Raw genomic sequence first — 20,248 nt, 5'->3', positions numbered from 1 at the left:
GGTAGAGCATTCTATTGTTAGTATATAGAAATTATATTCCTCCAAGAATTAAAGCATTTGCTTGTCTTCTATCCTTAGATAGAAACTATAGAGCTTAGATGGTTGATATTCTAAAGAAGACAGCAAGCGAAGACATTATGTGCAACAAGGAAGACGACAATGCCATACACTTAATTCTCAAGTGTCAAGTGGTGATTAGAGCTTAGAACTTTTGTTTCCCAAAGTGACAAGGAAGAAGAGAATGTCATACACTTATTCCTTGGTGCAAATCAGCTTTGGAAATATTAGCCCAAGTTTTCAGGAGGCGCCCAAGCTATGATATTGATAGAATGAAATTCGTTTTGCTATTGTTGGGAACCTGGAAAGGCAGATTAAGCTCCAAATAGCTGGACTGGGAGCAAATCATTGGAGTGCCAAATGTAAAAAGCTCCAAAGTGTCAGTGCATTTATCGAACACATGTTTATATACATTAGTGCCCAGAACTGCCTATAGGAGAGAACGGATTTGAATCACAGATTCACAATTCATGTGATTTTGGCACAATGATTTATATGAATCACAATTAAAAATATCTGAAACATGGTTGTCTAAATAGGGAAAACAATTCAAATTCATTTCATGTTGGTCCATTGTTCATCTTTGTTGATATTAATTCCACTTTTTCTTCCTCATATCATCATTCCCCCTATCCTGCCTTTTTGCACCTTCTCATAATGTGGTACATGGAACAATTATAGCATATTTACCTGCTACCTTTTCTACCTTGAAAAAAAAAAAGATTTATACTATAGATTAAAGGTAGAATGGAATTGTTAATTATAATAATTATATTACCATACTTACTAAAATAATAACAATTATATTGCTAGCTTTCATAAGAAGAAACAATTTTTATTCTTGGCACTTTTGTCCTGTTAGAATCAACTAGTCAGGATTATTTTGGTCTTTTTGTTTTTTTTTTATCATCAAAGGAAACTTTTATTTGAAATTAGATTTAAGAAGTTTTACAACTTTGTGTATGGAACTAGAAGTCCCATACGATTACGTATTTCCGTCCCTTTTACAATGCAGCCCAAAACAATTGTTGCCTCAAAACCCCTTGTTTAGCAAGATGATCAGCTAGCCCATTTGCACTCCTAACCCATTTGAATTCTGCCACTACCTCCCTTGCAACCTTTTCCACTTCTTTTATCACTTGTTTGAAGGTCCACGGAGTAGTTCTATTGTTATTAGCCCAAGAGATGATCACCTTGGAATCCCCTTCAACCTCAATTTGCCTCATTCCAAGTTGCTTGGCTATCTTCAATCCTTGTAGCAAAGCCATTACCTCAGCTTTTAGAGAGTTGCCCATGCCAATAGGTCCAGAGAATAATGCTAATATCCTCCCTTCAGAATTTCTGATTACTCCCCCGATACCTGACAATCCCAGATTTCCAAATGAACTTCCATCAAAATTTAGTTTAATTCTATTACCATCTGGGGGTTTCCATTCCGTCCTTACTCTCTCTTTCACTCTTGAAGATTGTGCTACTTCTGTCCAGGATCTTATAATGTCTGTAGCTGAGAACTCTTGGAAGATATGCAAAGAGCTTACCCGATGGGCTACTTTAATTTTGATTTTTTCAATCACCTCCTCCGTGGTTTTACTCTTTTCTAAGAATATTCTATTATTCCTTTCTTCCCATATCACCCAACAAATAGCTGCCTTTGTTGCTTTCCACACAACCTTCCCTCTTTTCTTTGGTTGCCTCAAAAAATCTCGGTTAAAAAGACCTGCCACATCTTGAGGAGAAACCCACCTACAACCAAAGAGAAGACAAAAAGAATCCCAAACAAGATGCACAAAAGAACAAGATAAAAATAGGTGTGTCAAGGTCTCACCACTTTTTTCCTTACAAAGGGAGCACATGTGAGGAGAAAGGCAAGCAAAAGGCCTTCTTTTCTGCAACATATCACACGTATTAACTTACCAAGGAAAAATTCCCAACAAAAGGCTTGAATTTTTGGGGGGATAGGCTTACTCCAAATTTCTTTTATAGGGAAGTCCCCATCCGGGCTGCTAGGTGAGGCAAGAACATTAAAGAAAGAGGAACAAGAGAATAGGCCATCTGTGAAGCCTTTCCAAATTCTGGAATCTTCCAAGGACGGGTCCAAAAGAATTTGTCCTAGAAGATCCAGCAAGTGAATTAAGGATGCACATTCATTTTCCCTCAGGCCCCTTCTGAAACCCATATTCCAATTGACCCCACTTGGGCTAGGATTACCCAAAAAACTTATTCTTTTCCCTTTGAAGTTTGACAAAGTGTAAAGGTCAAGGAAAAGGTCTTTATGTTCTTATTTATTGAGTTGTGATTTGACCTTTTTATCTTACTTTAAGTTACATGTCCTCATACTTAAGTAGGGGCATGATAGTCATTGTACATGTCTTGCAAACCTATATAATAAATAGGTTGACTGGGTAAGAGATCATTCTCTCCAGTTTTGACTATTCATTCTATCCTCTTTTTTCTCCTTTTTCTTCTTGACCTAGTGTTGCAACTACAAGAAGCCAAACCATTATAACATGGTTACTCATAGTTGCATGGAGTGGACTATATGAAAACCTTCTCTCCTGTTGCCAAAATTGGTTCAATTCATGTATTGATCTCTCTAGCAATTATATATGATTGGCCCTTATTTCAGCTCAGCATCAAAATTGCCTTCTTACATGGTGATCTCCTTAAAGAAGTCTATATGTAGGCTTAAGAAGGCAATTTACGGGCTGAAATAGTCTATGTTTGCTTGGATTGGTAGATTCAATGAAGTGGTAAAAGAATTTGGGATGAAGTAGTGTCAAGTTGATCATTCAATATTCAACCATGACACTAACATTGGGAAAATTCTATTGGTGGTATATGTAGACGACATTGCTATAACTGGCAGTGATAGGCTAGGGATCAACAGATTAAAAGGCTTTCTACAAGATCACTTCCAAACAAAAGATCTTGGCAAACTAAAGTATTTCTTAGGTATAGAAGTTGCTAGATCGAAGCATTGTAGCAATTTGTGTCAAATGAAGTATGTTCTTGACTTATTAAAAGAGATAGGGTTGTTGAGTGCTAAACTAGCTAAAACACCCATAGAGCCTAATGCTAAACTGAGCACTGATGCAGTTGAAGAGTTTGATGGTCATAGCAAGTACAAAATATTAGTGGGAAGGTTAAACTATCTAACTATTACCCAACCAGATATCTTCTTTGCACTTAGTGTGGTTAGCTAGTTTGTCGAGAACCCTTGGGTTCCTCGTTGGAATGTAATTATTAGAATTGTGTGGTACTTGAAGGGAGCACCAAGACAAAGGTTGTTGTATAAGTCTGGAAGGAGCCTTAAAATAGAATGTTATACCGATGCAAATTGGGCTAGCTCGGTATTTGGTAGAAGATACACCACAAGGTACTGCACCTTCCTAGGAGGAAATTTAACATAGAAAAGCAAGAAACAAACAGTTATGGCAAGGAATAGAACTAAAGCTAAGCATAGAGCCATGGCACATTGATCAAAAAAAACAATAGAGCCATGGCACATACTGCCTATGAGCAAGTGTGCTTGAAAAACCTCCTACAAGAGATCGGGTATTCAGTGAACAGTCCTATGAGACTCTATTGTGACAACCAAGCTGCATTTCATATTTCGTCTAATTCAGCCTTTCATGAGAGAACAAAACACATAGAGATTATCTGTCACTTTACAAGAGAAAAGGTTCTTGGTAGATCAGTACAAAACATGTGAGCTCAGAAAATCAATGGACAGATCTGTTTACAAATGGGTTGAGTCAAGGATGAGTGAATTACATAAGTAACAAGCTAGGACTATATGGCATATACTCTCCAACTTGAGGGGGAGTATATGTCTTTATGTTCATATTTTAGTCTTTATGTTCTTATTTATTGAGTTGTGATTAGACCTTTTTATTTTACTTTAAGCTACATATCCCATACTCAAGTACATCATAGTCATTGTACATGTATTGCAAACCTGTATAATAAATAGGTCAATTGGGTGAGAGATCATTCTCTCCAGTTTTGACTATTCTTTCTATTCTCTTTTCTTCTCCTTCTACTTCTCCTTCTCTTCTTCTCCCTTTTCTTCTTGACCTAGAGCTACAACTACAAGAAGTTGAACCATTATAACAAGTCTTTACAAAAATTCTAAATTAATATGGACAGATAGATCAAAAAAACAATTAGTTAATTATCATTACACTAATACCATATATCAGTGTTTTAAAAGCGCAAGGCGAGGCGAGCGCCTTTTTAAGAAAGGCGCAAAATTAAAAAAAAAAAAGCTAAAAAATTTTAAAAAAAAAAGTCAGAAAATTCAAAAAAAAAGCCAAAAATTTTAAAAAATGCAAAAACAATTCAAAAAATATTAAACATAATGTTAATAAAAAATATAAACTTAAATTTTAAAATAAATGTTTTAAAAAACTATTGTCTAAAATTAAAATACATAAACATAACATGTAAAGTGTATTCAAATGAAAATTTAAAAATAAAAGCAAACATATAAAGCATTTTCAAGCATGTAAGAACCGCAATCACTTTTTCCCCTTAATTGCATTGCTTCAAGTAGCTAATGTGATGTAAAACATATTGCATTCTTGATTCTATGAGTCGCCTTTGTACCACGCCCCTCGAGGCAAGCCCGAACAAGTCTATGTTAGGGTCTGAAATTCTTATTTCTCACATAAAAAATAATGATTTTATAAATTTCATTGCCTTTTAAGAAGATATTTTACTGCAATGAATGAATGAACAACATTAGCAAATAGGGGGTTCTTTGCTAATGTTGTTCATTCATTCATTGCAATAAAATATCTTCTTAAAAGGCAATGAAAGTTATAAAATCATTATTTTTTATGTGAGAAATAAGAATTTCAGACCCTAACATAGACTTGTTTGGGCTTGCCTTGAGGGGCGTGGTTGGGGGCTGGGGGCGGAGCCCCCAGCCCAGCCGTTAGACTCAAAAAACAGCAAAAAAGTGCAAAAATTTAAAAAGGTGCACGCCTGGGCTGAGGCGCAAGGCGCATCAGGCGTGCGCCTAGGACCTAGGCGAGGCGCATACCCCAAAATGCGCCTTGCCTGTGTGCCTAAGCACGCCTTTTAAATCTCTGCCATATATAATAGGAGTGTTCATTTGGTCAGCTCGGTTCGGTTCAATTCGGAAATAGAACCTAACCGAGATTTCAGTTAGGTCATTTTCATGAATCAAACCAAACCAAATTAGACTTGAAAACTGAACCGAATTCAAATCAGTTTGGTTTGGTTTTAAATTGGTTAATTTGGTTAATTAAAATATAAATGTATGTTATTTATATATCAACATTTATAATGAAATATATTGTTATTATTATAAATAGTAATATTAATATATATATTAATGTTAATATTAATATTAATATTTATAATTAAAATATAAATATATGTATTTGTTTTGGTTAATTTGGTTTTCAATTCAGTTTGGTTGAATTTTTTTGTCAAACCAAACCAAAAACCAAAAACCGATATTTCCAAAATCATCAAATTGAGCCGAACCAAACACCGAAATAACCAAATCAAATTGGCTTATTCAGTTCTGTTTGGTTTGGTAACCAAATTTGAACATCCCTAATAAGCTCAACACATATAAACACAAGCATTGATATACCCATGTACACCACTATACATATACATATAAAAGTATGTTATTGCAAAAATATAATATAAAAACATATAAGATATTATAATATAAATAGATATGCTGCAATTTTTGGAGTTTTTTCACAATTTGTCACAGCTCCAATGATTCGCTCATGCTCCATGATCCGCTGCATCTCCCACTTCTGGGTGTTAAGATATACACATGTATGTTATACTTGTTAATATACATGTCTATATGTATTTTTTATTTTTATTATTCTTTGTGCCCTTATTGATTTGTACAAGAGTGTTAACCATTGATATGAGTGTATGTTACAGGGTGCCAGATTGCTAAACTAATTAGGGGAATCAAATGTAATTGGTAGAAATATATTGGGGAACTTATTTTTAATTCTATTGATCAAATTTAAAATTATTATATTATATGGGATGAGACTTGAGCGAGAGAGAATTGAGAGAAATTGAGGGAAAATGAAATTGATCGCAATTATTTCGGTCATTTATTTCTCAGCTTTTGATGAGTTGTTGCCTTGTTTTAAACTTGCACTGAGAAAGAAAGAGAACAAAGAGAACAATGAACTGGTACTTGGCTTGCAGTCAATCCATTTGAAATGGCAAGTTAACACATGAACCAGGACTCAAGACGTTGGATGAGACTCAATAAAATGTGAAACATGATCCACGAAAGTCTGAAACACAATTCACTTGTGATTCCACCCCAGAATCACATCAATCATGGATAAGACAAAAAACAATACACCTCTTGGGCGGTTCCAGGCATTAAGGTGATGAAATTAGTTCTTTCATGCTTGGTTGGATCCTCTGCCATAAGGAGTTTGAATTCCATGTGTCAAAACACCAAAAAGAAGAAAGATGGCAATTCATTATCATCTTAGTTATAATAGACAAAACAGCAAAGAAGTACCATAGGTGGTTACAAAACATATCCAAAAATTGGTAAGTTGGTAACAGTAAAGACACTGTAAGTACAAAATCAGGACTCACCTTTGAGGCATCAAGAACCATCAGTACGAGGTCTGATGACTTGGAAACTGCAATAACCTGAGAGATAAAACATTAACTGAACTATTGTTATCCACAATAAGAATCTGCTCCATTTGGAAAATATAACAAATCTTACCAAAACTTGTTGCCTTCTCAGCAAATCATCTTATTTCATTTAGGAGAAAAAGAAAATTAATAGGCATGCATGTTTTACATGCTGATAGTACTATCTATATTTTCAGATAAAAAATTAATACAAAAGCACAGAACAGAAAAACATTCTAGGTGGTTTACCTGCCTACCACGTCCCTTTCCCTCAGAAGCTCCTTCAATGATTCCAGGAAGGTCAAGAAGTTGAATTTTAGTATCATTGTAATGTATAATGCCAGGAATGCAGGTAAGTGTTGTGAATTCATACGAGGCAGCCTCTGAATGTGTTCCCGTTAACAAAGTTAAAAGTGTCGACTTCCCCACACTACCACCAAAAAGACACCAATTATTAATGTAAATCTTTACAATGTAATCTATCATCCAGTTTCTATGACACAAAATAGGTTGCACGTCTTTTTCTTTCTAATAAAACATTGTTTCTCATTAACTAAAGAGAATTATTGACAAGTATCTTATCGCTCTCTACAAGGGTGATCAGTTGTGGTCTTATTCTCATATTATTACATTTATATAGAATCATTTTCTGATAAAATAACCTTCTTTTATATTCTCCCAAGTCATAGTACTAAAGACAATCAGACAGCATGCAACTGCTAACTTTTAAAATTGAATCTTTAACCGATCCACAAATCAAAAGGTAGAAATTATGCCCTCTTCCATTGACATGAGAATTGCATTGCATAAATCAAATAAGGCCATTAGCCAGTTCAGGTCCCCTGATTACCCTCCATCAGTAGGGGTGGAATGGATAGTGGATACAGACCTAACCTCTGGTACTTAAAAGCAAGAAGTGACTACTCTCAAGACTCAAACCTGCGCTTTCTTGCTTATCAGCATCATGGTTTCAAGTGTCGCCAAATGTCGCTAATGTCGCCCGACATATGTCGATGTCAAGGCTCACCGACATGAAAATGGATGGTAATATAAAAATTACATTATTTCGGTCAGAAAATGCAGTTTTTCCTATTATGTTGACTAATGTCAACAGGATGTCAACTAATTTCGACAAGATGTCAACTAATGTACATTAATAATATTTCCATTAATAATTTCTATTTAATATTTCAAACAAAATATTTATAAAAAAGAATTAACAAAATATAAAAACAAAAGAATAAATTAATTACTTTATAATATAAAACATAAAATATTTTTCAAGTAATAAAATATTAACTAGTTAGTATTTTTTAAAATATTTATTAAAATCAGAAAATGTTTATTAAATTTTATAATAAATCATATTCTACATTTAATATAAAAAATCAGAATAAATTTAATAAATTTTATACTAAATCATAATTATTATAAATTTAGTACTAAAAATCATAATAAATTCATTAAGTTTTATAAGAAATCAGAATTTATCATAATCTTAATACTACAAAAAGGAGAATCAGTTTATTAAATTTATAATAAAACATAATGTATTATAACTTTAATATTTAAAAAATCAGAATAAATGTATTTCTATTTACTAGTGTGAAATAAATATATTAGAATTTATAATAAATCAGAATTAAAAATAAGAAAAGAAAATATCTGATAACCTTGTAAAAACATCAAAATGCATAATAAATCAGTAAATCGTCATTTACTAATTTGTTATTGATCTTAGTTTCTTAACTTTATATAATGGTTGGGAATAAGATAATAGTCTAGAAATATGCATTCATGCTTCTTTTATCATTTTACAAAATATCTTTGCATATTTTCACATATTTCATAATATTTCCACAATGTCTCTAATTTTGACAATATTTCTCCTCGACATTTCCGACATATGTCCTATAATTTGGTAAGCGACATTTCCATCGACATCGACATTTTAAACCTCGATCAGCATGAGGTTTTACCCTTGCACCAAACAATAGCCCCCAACATTGTATAAATCAAATCACATTGCTAATTCCAACTAAGTGACAGACCACAGACCTTGGAAATCCTATCAGTGCAACACGTCCATGGCCATATTTTGTAACTTCAAAACCTTCTCCACCACCACTAGAACCCTGCTTCATAATTTTTTGACATCAAAAAACCAAGTGAATCATATTAATGGGCAAAGCACAGTATGCAGGATGATAGTGTAAGTGTTGATATAAAAGTAACTCAAAAAAAAAGAGGAAAGAAATCATTCAACCACATAGCTTATTCCAGTAGAGAAAAAATCAAATATATAGAGGTGCATCCTTCACAAGGCATGGTTGGAGTTATGGAGTTGTGAAAAATGGAGAAAACAAAGGGCAGGAAAGGAGAAGATTATTACTAGGGAGTACAAGACCTTCACAAGCACTTACATGACTGCACCTTCTAGAAGATGGCTCCTAAGGCCATAAAAGAGATCAGGAAGGTTGCACAGAAATCCATGGGAACAAAGGATGTGAGGGTCAATTTAAAGCTATACAAGCACATCTGGGGTAGGGGCACCCAAAATTCTCCAAGAAGGGTCACAATTTGCATTGCCAGGAAATGGAATGCTGAAGAAGATTTAAAAAGAAAGGAAGAAAAAAAAAAAGACCACTATTTGTTTGTCATGGTAGCAAAGTTCCCATACTAAGGGCTTAAAGGATTTGGCAGAGAGATCATGGGTGCCAGTAAAAAGCCACTCTTCTCTAAGCTGATACCTATAGACTATAGTTACTACTAGACCTAACTTAAATATAACTGGATCTACCTTGATTATCCATTTTGTTTTCAAGGTCTAGATGCACCTAAGCTGCTACTTAACCAACCCTAAAATCTTTGATTTTTGTGCTTCTTAAACCTCAATTAAAACTTCAAGTCTAGATTCCATCTTTAATTTTAGAACCTTTAGATCCCAATCTCATATGGATAGATTGTCCAGCATCTATTAACTTTTTTACAGTTTAGACTAAGAAACTACTCAGACAGTTCTTATCCTGACTTACTGACTTAATTGAGGACATACTATGACTTAATTGGGGAAGGAGGTCAAAAAGGTCATATTATAACTGATTCAAGTTCTGCAGTGGGTAATGGGGAGAGGTGGTATTTTATGATGATAGTGGTATAAAATGGACAGATTATGTGACTTTTGTTCAAGATTGTATCACCTAAGCTCTAAAAATGTCACTCTTAGCCAGTGTTTGGAGTCAGAGGAGGCAATTCAGTCTCCTACCTTTGTGCCTTTGTCTTATGTATGATGAATTTTATTCAAAAGAGGGAGAGATTCCTTCAAACACATTGAAGAGAGACATCATCAAGAAAGGACCTGTAAATAAACATGTAGGGAGAAGGTATAGGTCCTTTCCTACAATATAAAAGGAGGAATCAAAAATCAAGTCCCATTGTCTTCTAAGATGATCTGATGTGATTCCCTCAAACTCCTTGAGGAAGGCAACCCACTAGCTGAGGGTGCCCTCTACTTCACCTATGATGGACTCCTACCTTTAGGCCATTGCTTGACAGGAAATAATGAGTGTGTCCCCCTTTTCAAGAGACTAAAGAAAGCCTCCACTTCCTCATCCAAACCATATGCCTGATGGTGGAAGGAGTGCTTCAGTTTTCTATTTACTATGCAATCCTTTCATCATGCATTGAGTACCGAGCATAAGTTATTCAGATTTGTGGTATTTGGGAAAAGAGACAGCTCCCCAGGGTGGATGCACTTTTTTCGTTCTTGGCACTATTATTGAGTATTGACAATCTCAAGAGGCATTTCTGAATGTGGTAAGTGGGCTGCACGAGAAAAATGTGAGGTGACTTTTCATTCATTACCAAATGGCATCTTTCTTATCGTCCTGCTCTTCCTTTTTCATTCAAATATGGAGGTTCAACACAACAAATCTTCAAAAGATCTTTGGAAACTGACCTCACATCTCAGGTGAATCCAAAGCAAAAAGAAAAAAAAAATGAGTATTTTGAAGCATCATCTTTTTTGTTGTTTGTTCGGGTGTGCATGATAGGAGAGAAATCTTCAAGAATCTTTGTTGTCAAAGATAAGCCCATCATGTAGTTTTAGATGAATTTCCCCTTTTTTCTTGTATTTGGGTGCCACTAGAGTTTCCTAACTTGAAGTTTTTGGGGAGGAAATTTTTGGGCTATCTAGGCCTTATGTAAAATGCTGCTCAGGTTCTTATCTTATTGTATCAATACTAATCTTTCTATTTTATTTGGGGATTCTTTTGTATGTTGGTGTTATCCCTATACCTTCTCGTGTTTTGTTTTCTTCTTAAACCATTGAAAAATCTTTTTTCCTCTTTTATTAAAACAATTTTCTGCCTGTGATTAGGAAAAATTTGAAAATCAACCATGAAATTAAGGTTCAGAAATTTGCATACCTTCGGAGGCTCCAACAACTGTGTCCTTAACTTTGCAATCTTTGCCTTGAGTTGTCCAAGGTGGTATTCTGTATCCAGTGAAATCAATTAAATCTTGCAGTGCTGAAGAGCAACTTAATGGGAAAAAGAGTTTGACCACTATCTAGAGAAATCAGGAAGAAATATATGATACTTGATAAATATACCCATGTGGAAATCTACCAGAGGCAGTACTATTAATGCAGTAAAGTGATACTACTCGCTTTGCCCTCACTTGGTGATACAGCAACTAGTTGGTGGTTAGGTGCTAACTAGTCAACCACCAAACAAAATATGTTCCAAATATAAGATAATGACACAATCTGGTATATAAATGTAAGTTAATAAAGACCAAGGCACAACTTTAATATTGATGAATGTTTTTCCATGTAGAAATGGGAAAAAGAGTTTGACTACTATCTAGAGAAATCAGATGAACTGTTTTCTCTTCTAAACTAAGTGTTTCTAGATCAGTCTTGTCTTGATAGTAGAATACTAGAATGTGATCAAAGTCCTCTTCAGGTTGTTTTTCTTGTTCTTCGTTTTTCAATGCTCTTTGCAATCTACTAACTTGGCTATCTCTTTTCCTGTTAAAGAAGTGCGATATGCTCCTGTACCTCCAAAAGTTAGAGCTTTCTATTGGGAAGTGGTTCTCAAAAAAATCAATACTATGGATGTGCTTCAAAGAAAGAGACCAAACTGGTGCTTATCCCCTCATGCCTATAGCCTTTGCTTAAATAGTGGTGAGATGGTGAATCAACTATTAATCTCCTATCCTTTTGTTACTCATATTTGGGATTCGTTCTCCTCTCTCTTTGATTACAGGCAGACTACTCCCTCGAGTGTGGTGGACCTTTTTGACTCTAGCTTCTTCTAACAACGAAAGAAGAAGGGAACAGTGATATAGGACCAATTCAGTTCTAGTCCTTAGAGAATGTTGAATGGTCTTCTTGATCAGAATTTTATGGCTGTTGATGGCTGTAATGGCTTCTTGAAGGAATAAGAGAGAAAATAGGAAGAGAAAGAAGAGAAAATACCTGGAATCACTCACAGGGTGCCTAGAATCACTCTAGGGCATGGGAATTACTCGCCATAGTTAGCATAAGCTGAAGAGAACTCAATATATTTCATTGCCTTTGTGTAAAACGTCCATCATATTTATAGACCCTAAACTCATAATAATTCTAGGAGTCAAACTGTTAGACACATAATAGTCTTAGGAGTCAAATTGTTAGACTCAATAATCCTAGTAGGACTCAAACTAAGCTGTCATATCCTATTTCAATTCAAAGAAGACTCAATAACTCTAATCCTACTTATGCAATGACTGAAATTTTAAACATAAACAAACTATAGCTAGACAAATTAAACCCTATCATTGGACCCCATAGAAAATTGCAAAATGACAAAAAATACCCCTACTGTCCAAAAATACAGAAATACATTAATTTTCATAAAATTCCAATTTTGCCTCTTCAACTCCTGCATCATTCTCCCCCAGTTCAAAAAAAAACTCATCCTTAAGTTTTGAAGAACTTGAGGATGAAAAATTGATATGTACGACTTTCCACAGCTACATGCTTGGACTATAGAGTAGAGGCCATACACAAAACTAGAGAAGGATTTTGAAAGAAGTGTATTTCTGAAACACTGCATTCCCTAACCTTCTTTGTTAAATCATCGATAACATTAGTTTCTTGAACACTTAATTCATCAATCAACCATTGTGATGAATCTTCCCCTCGCTTATCCAAACTCTCAACTGCAACATTTGGAACCTATCCTTCAACCTCTAGCTTAGGAGTCACCATCTCTATGTGTTCTTCTATCCTTGGTTCTTCAACAAACTCTAGGACTCCTTCCACTGTTGATGTTGGTGGAACTGTGCTACGTCAGGTTGTAATTCTTGAATTAGTTCTAGTTGAACTTGAAGGGTAAAGCCACTTACTTCCTTACTAGGATCTACTACAATCAGCACATTTGTATCTTGCACTTGAACTTCTTTAACTTGCCCCACTTCTATTTCTTCTTAATCATTAACCTCAAGTTGATCATGGGTGTTGGAAACTCCAACAATTTCTATTTTTTATTGGTCTGCACCCTCTTGATTTTTAATATCTACAATTTCTATAGCTTGAAATTCTTCTTCTTTAACTTCATCCTCAACTTCAGCTCTAGGGTAGGCATCAACATGCAAGGAATCATCTACTTTATTTTCAACTTTGTACCTTCTTCCCAATGACTTCAAGTTCTTTGTTGTAATTTTCTGCTGCTTCTTTTGCTTGAAATTAGTCAACTCCATATATAGATCGTCATGGAAGTATAGTGGGATGTAATTTTCTTACAAACGCCTCTTCATCTCTGCCCATGTACTAATTGGATCATCGCCTCTATTTTCTAGTTGTTGCTCAAGAGTTCTCCACCATACTTTAGCATGACCCTCCAGCTTCATGCATGCAAATCTAATCCTTTGTTTGTCAAACATATCATGCCAATCAAAATATTCTTCTAGTTCAGCAACCCAATCAAAGAATTCTTGTGGATCATGATCTCCTTTAAAATCCGGTATTTCCCTTTCTCTTCTAACATGTTTGAAAACCTTACTCCCGTAGCTAACACTATTAGATATGTTTTCTTCCACCATCTTCTCAAATAAGGCAACCAAAGAACCTTCATATGGTTCAGAAACCCAATCACATTGATTTTAGACATGTAAGATTGTTTAGAAGATACCCTAGGCCTATAGAATTGACCACTTTGTGAGAACATAGTGAATAAACCATTAGCTCTAATGCCAACTGATGTAGGACCAGCTCAGTTCTAGTCCTTAGAGAATGTTGAATGGTCTTCTTGATCAGAATTTTATGGCTGTAATGGCTTCTTGAAGGAATAAGAGAGAAAATAGGAAAATAAAGAAGAGAGAAAATACCTGGAATCACTCACAAGGTGCCTAGAATCACTCTAGGGCATGGGAATCACTCACCGTAGTTAGCATAAGCTGAAGAGAACTCAATATATTTCATTGCCTTTGTGTAAAACGTCCATTCATATTTATAGACTCTAAACTCATAATAATCATAGGAGTCTTAGACTCAATAATCCTAATAGGACTCAAACTAAGCTGGCATATCCTATTTCAATTCAAGGAAGACTCAAAAACTCTAATCCTACTTATGCAATGACTCTGAAATTTTAAACATAAACAAACTATAACTAGACAAATTAAACCCTATCATTGGACCCCACAAGAAATTGTAAAATGACGAAAATACCCCTGCTATCCAAAAATACAGAAACACATAAATTTTCATAAAATTCCAATTTTGCCTCTTCAGCTCCTGCATCAAACGGTGATGTGGAGGTCAACAAATGGTTTGGCTGTTGCATTAGCAAGGCAATGAGTTAATGGGGAAACTTTGTCTTGGGCATGTTTATAAGATGTTTGTGATATGAGGGGTCACCTTACTTTTTGAAGGTGACAGTTGTAATTTTCTTCCTAAAAGTTAATGAAAGTTATTGTTTCCTATCAAAAAAAAAGTTATTGTTTTCTATCAAAAATAAATAAATAAATAAAACCATGTGGAACTGTACCAAAGGTGTTGACTAGTTGTTTTGCCCTCACTTGGTGGTACAGCAACTAGTTGGTGGTTATGTGTTGACTAGTCAACCACCAAACAAAATATTTTCTATATTTAAGAATAATGACACAATCTTGTATGTAAGTTAATAAAAACCAAGGCACAACTTTAATATTGAAAAACATTTTTCCACGTAGAAATGGGGAAACTCTGGGATATTTTTTAATTTTATTAAGATATTTGGGAAAAAAAACTAAAGAAATTAGGGGAATTTACTAAAAACATAAAATTTGTTACGAGACATCATAGATTATTAGAAATATAATTGTACATTTAAGACTCAAAAAAACCATAGCAAACTACCATATCAAATAAAAGAAGATTAAGAGACTCAAGTAGACATCTCTGTCCCCCATTTATTTTTCTTGTTTTCTATATGTAGGTCATTTACTTGACATTTTGATTTCTATCTTTTTTGTACCATATGCTTTGAATGTTTTGATCAGATTGAGAATCCTCTTACCAATTGTTCATCATTTTTTTAAAGTATAGTTACATAATAAGTGAATCACATTAGATTAGAATAGTAAGTCAGTCATCCAAACACATAATCCCCATTGTTCTTTCAAGAAAAGATTTCCAAAATCTTTCATTGGCTTTAATGAAATGTCAGAAATTTTCATTAATATGCTAAAATCTTAAATTTTAGATGTTTAATTTATCAACAACGTTTAAAATATCCCCAACATATCAGTAATATGAAGGAAAAAACACTATTGAAATAGTTTGTACCACTCCCCAGTGAAATGGGAGAATTTGTAAAATCTTACTGATAGTGTGAACCATGATAAATATTACAAAATTGTAATAAATGATATGGTATAAAACAACTATTACATAGTTTCTCCTTTGCAAAAATAGAAGGCTCGAAAGGTTCCTTTGTTTATGTTGACTGAATAGCAGCACTTAGTGATTAGAAGAAAAAATAAAAGCATTCCTCCACCACTTCTCTTTTATTTTAGGCCTTGTTTCTATTTTATATACCTTCCCTGTTCCCTCAATGACAAACCATAACAGATGCTTAAAGCAAGTTGTGTGCAGACAATGATATAAAGGAATATATGATACCATTTTAAAAATTAGAAGTAAATACAAACAACTAAAACTTTAAATGGCTTTGTGGTCAACCAGGCAAACTAGTCATTAGCCAACCTGGTTAATGCTTAGTCATTGGCCTTTGCAGTGACCATATCATGCATATTGACCAACTGACTGGGGCAGCTAATTGTGGAGTATTTGGAAGAGAGAAATGTCAGTTTCCTCTCTAATAAGGAGCAACCTTGAAAAGTGATCATTAACTTAATCATCATCGGAGTGATTTTGGATCCTGAGCTAAGAGAGAGTATAGGGACATGTCTGAGGATCCTTTTGTTAGGACTTAGGAGTTGGCAAAGTAATAGCAAGGTCCTGTACTTGCAAGCAATCAATGAGGCGGGGTCCCCCTCCCAAGATGTAACCAAGTTAAACTTAGATGAATGTTCTTTTGGGATACCAGGTGCTCCAATGTCTAAGGCGGTGAGCTGACTAATGAGTTTCTTGTATATTCAAGACCATAGGTTCTGAAGATTCTCTTGAAGCAGAGAAATTGGCAGCACTTCAGGGACATGGACTGGTGTTCTTTCTGGGATTGCACATGGTGAAGGTAGATGGTGATTCACAAGTACTCATTAGTTGGACAAAGGAAATATCAGAAGGGTCATGGTTGCTACATCATCATACAAGAGATACAAGAGTTTTGACATTTAGAGTGAACAATTCATTCAAATGAATCAAGGTAAGTGAACTCCATGGTGGATGGTTTATCCAAGAATGGGCTGGAAAGGAGTGAGCTATACAGGAAATCACCCTCTCAGGATCATTTCCAGGCTCATTCTTTTTGTTTATCCCTACTGCTGTGAATTTCCTGGTGGCCTCTATTATATTTCCCCTTTTCTGGGGTATACAGTCGCATTTCACTTTCCACACTCTCATTAATAAAATATTACTATTTTTTATCAGTTCAATAAAACATAATTATTAACAATCAAAAAGAGAAAAAAAAAAACACCACATAAGATGCATGAGAGATTTAGAATAGAACTTCGAGGAAGATCAAATTTTCAAAACAAAAGGAACCTGTGGCTTTGTTTTTCTGCGTCCGTGCCATTTCAGCTTCAATTTCTTTAATCTTTTCTATGATACCCATCTTCCCTGGATATACCTGCTAACAGAGAAGATAGATTAAATTTTCACTTCTATAACAGCACAGAATCAAACTGCCAATCAAGTAGAAAAACAAAAAATTAGCATTAGACATCCATAAATGAGAAACTGATATACATGAAATAAAAGCTGTTTACTTGTGACAGAAACTCAACATGGAAATTGATGAATGAAACATCAAGACAAAAGATATAGCACTACATGTCTACATTGAATACAGAAGCCATAGATACGAGTAAACCAACAAGAGATTATGATCATGCACAAATGACTTGATATGTGGCAGAGATTATAGTGCCTTGGGCTACATGGGTAAAGCTTGGCCAATTATTAGATATATCTAAATGATGTATACAATAGTGACAAAGAAACAAACAAAACAAAGCAACCACTAATAGTTAAGTGAAATATTAAATGAGTGATGCTCAAGTGTAAAGCAATCATCACTCAAATTTCATAATATCTTCTTTTTTAACTTATTAAAATATATCAAACTTCCACTTTGACAGAAGAGCATTTCTAATTAAATGTTAAGAGTGGGATTTGAAATCGTTAAATCTCCATCAAACTCCAAAAGAAAGACATGGGCACTGGGCAGCATAGCAATATGGAAGTGCCTTTTATATGAAAAAATGTATAAAAACAAAAATCCATACTCATGAAGAACCAACTTATCAAATCAAACCATTTAACAATAGCCACATCTCTTGCATGCACCATAACCCAAAAACCATGCTATTTTAACAATTAAACTAGAATATAAAAATTTCAACAAAATATTTAAAATTCTGAGATTTCATTCTGGTTTCAAGAGTGACTGAAACCAAATATATGGAGAATAACAACCCCATACAATTTCAGTCTAAATGGACACAAAATAGGAGAATAGATAATTATTTAAGATAAGGTGTGTTGAATAAGAGATGAGATGAGAAAGAGGTGGCAAAAGACAATGGAAAATGAAAAGAAGTCGAAAGAACAAAAAATGCAATTGATATTTTGCTTGAAATTCTGAACTGACTTCTTTGAAAGCCAAGCCAAACTCAACACAATACCAAAATTTAAACTTTGGTTCCCCACTCTCCTTTCTGCCACTTGCAAAATATGCCCACTTTTATAGGTAATTCTTATACTATAAAACTAAAACTTTGAATGGCTACTTTTTTTGCCATTACCCTATATGTGCCCCAACTATATGGGGTATTGATAGGGGTAGACTAGATATGGACCTAACCTTTGGCATCTTTCCACACAAAGTGTCCACTCTCAAACCCAAACTGACATTCTCATGCTTGTCAGCCTGAGATTTTACCATTACACCAAGCAATGCCCCCTTCTGAAAAAATGTAAACATAATGGCTGATATACCAATACAAACTATGAATGGATAACATTAATTACAAATATCACCAACACAGTGTTGGTCATATGACTGATATGAACTATGTGGATTGAACATGTGGTTACTCCAGTGGATCCCCTATCCAATAAATGTCCTGGGTCAACCACAACATCCCATCAATGGCAGAAACAAGGTTGGACAAGCAGGGAATCTCCATGCTTGAGGCTCTCTAGTCAGGTCAAGCATGGAGCTATCCTGTATGGCCAACCCTGTTTCTGCTGATGGTGAGGGTTGGGTGGGGGGATCATGAAACCAATCCACTATCCATTTAGCAGTAGACCCTCTGGATAGGTCACCTACTCAATCTACAGTCACATAAGCCTTGTACCCTACTTCTTGTTAGCTTCTTCCACAAGTAATATTGGCTATTGAATGTTTGAATATTTTAATGCTAAACTTACCCAAAAATAGGGCTTTATTGTGACCAAGTAGCAGGGATTATGGGGCTCAAATTTGGTCCGCCAATAAATGATAGTGAGTAGAATGTATGGAGCCATTCTGAGCTGAAAATTATTTTCCACATGTTAGATACTTGGTTATTCATCCTTCTCTACTAAATTATCCGAATGGCAGGCCCCCTCCCATTTACATAATGTATTAGTAATTAATCACAATTTTGTCGGAATGCCATGTCTAAAAGACCTGATTGAGCAACCTTGTCAAGAACTTGAGTCTGTGTATCAACATTACTCCGTGCATCAACTTTTTCTGGTATGTGACTTAGGAGAACTTGCCCCTAAAAGCTAGTTGTTAGAGGGAGGGAACCAAAGCACATATATATCACACAATAGCATCCCATACTACCGATGTGGGATATCTCACATTAGCATCCCATACTACCAATGTGGGACAAAGGGATCGTAACACTTTGCTTCTGATAAGTATGTCTAAAACACCAGATTGAGCAGTAACTGAATGGCGAAACGGATTCGTGTAGCCCACCCCATATAGTTGGGGAAAGGCTTAGATGGTGATGATTAAGTATAGGCAGCATAGTTCTCCATAGACACATGAAACATCATGTATGGATTCTCACCATTAATGTATTCATCTCATCATTATATTCTATCTACTTTTTAAAGCAGGACTTTTCGATAAGGTAGTGGATGATTAATGAATTCAGGTGGACAATCAACATAATTCCCCAAAAATCAAAGTGTCTTTTTCGTTTCAATTGCAAAACGATGAAAAATATCAACACTTTTAGTTAATGTCGCAATAGATTGAGAAATCCAAATCTGAAGGGTGTATAATTAATCAGAAATTTGGGTTCGATGGCATAATAAAGGAAAAGAAAGCGGAAAACAATATTATAAAAACCTTTCAATCCGGAAGACAGCTCTGCTCGCCGGAGAAACGACCTTCGTTTACAGGAACCCCCTTCGGTGGTTAATGGAAAATTGGAAATCCCGTTTTGAGCAGTAGACGATGGTATGGCCGGAATGCAGAGTTAGAGAAACGCACATAAATCCTCAGTTAATAACTCCGTGGTGTCAGTAGTGTGATAGAGAAAACACGACAGTGTTATGAGGATTATCGAGGAAGATGCTCCTTGCATGATCATGCAGCAAATGAAAGGGTAAATTAAATGATTAATCAGGTTCACGTAATTTAGGTTTTTCGTGTGTGACACTGTAGCCATAAGACCCCACGGTAAAGCCGTTAAGGTGATCATTTCTAGCCCGGCCCGCAACTTTTTTTTGGAGGCCCAAAATTTTTGAGCTTCGGCCGTCTGCATTCAGCCCGTTTTGATGGCAACTCTGCAGAGTGGGGTCGAGTTTTACATATCACGTTCTGGTTCCATACTCCAATGGGGTTAGAAATCACAACTT

At 35.0% G+C, this 20,248-nt stretch overlaps 1 protein-coding gene across 3 annotated transcripts in view; it reads right to left on the bottom strand.

Moving 5' to 3' along the window:
* LOC104609349 (P-loop containing nucleoside triphosphate hydrolases superfamily protein) overlaps nucleotides 1-20,003 on the bottom strand; it is a 32,253-nt gene extending 12,250 nt beyond the window's left edge. For 2 of the 3 annotated variants that reach the window (XR_016077309.1, XM_088889624.1), the window contains exons 1-6: nucleotides 19,737-20,002; nucleotides 16,928-17,012; nucleotides 11,157-11,224; nucleotides 8,788-8,864; nucleotides 6,979-7,159; nucleotides 6,685-6,741 (exon numbers count right to left, since the gene is read on the bottom strand). Coding sequence is in view for 2 of the 3 variants with exons in the window: in XM_088889624.1 (XP_088745750.1) it covers nucleotides 6,685-6,741; nucleotides 6,979-7,159; nucleotides 8,788-8,864; nucleotides 11,157-11,224; nucleotides 16,928-16,997 (453 nt within the window). In the remaining variant the exon portion in view is untranslated. Of the gene's footprint in view, nucleotides 1-6,684; nucleotides 6,742-6,978; nucleotides 7,160-8,787; nucleotides 8,865-11,156; nucleotides 11,225-16,927; nucleotides 17,013-19,736 lie in introns of all 3 variants that reach the window. The other variant, XM_010275640.3, reaches the window with a different exon arrangement.
* Between the last annotated feature and the right edge of the window lie 245 nt (nucleotides 20,004-20,248).

The sequence above is a fragment of the Nelumbo nucifera genome, chromosome 6, assembly GCF_055504915.1.
Source record: "Nelumbo nucifera cultivar China Antique chromosome 6, China Antique-T2T, whole genome shotgun sequence".
Classification (NCBI taxonomy): domain Eukaryota; kingdom Viridiplantae; phylum Streptophyta; class Magnoliopsida; order Proteales; family Nelumbonaceae; genus Nelumbo; species Nelumbo nucifera.
The sequence above is the reverse complement of the archived record's forward strand: the minus strand, read 5'-3'. Positions and strand labels throughout refer to the sequence as shown.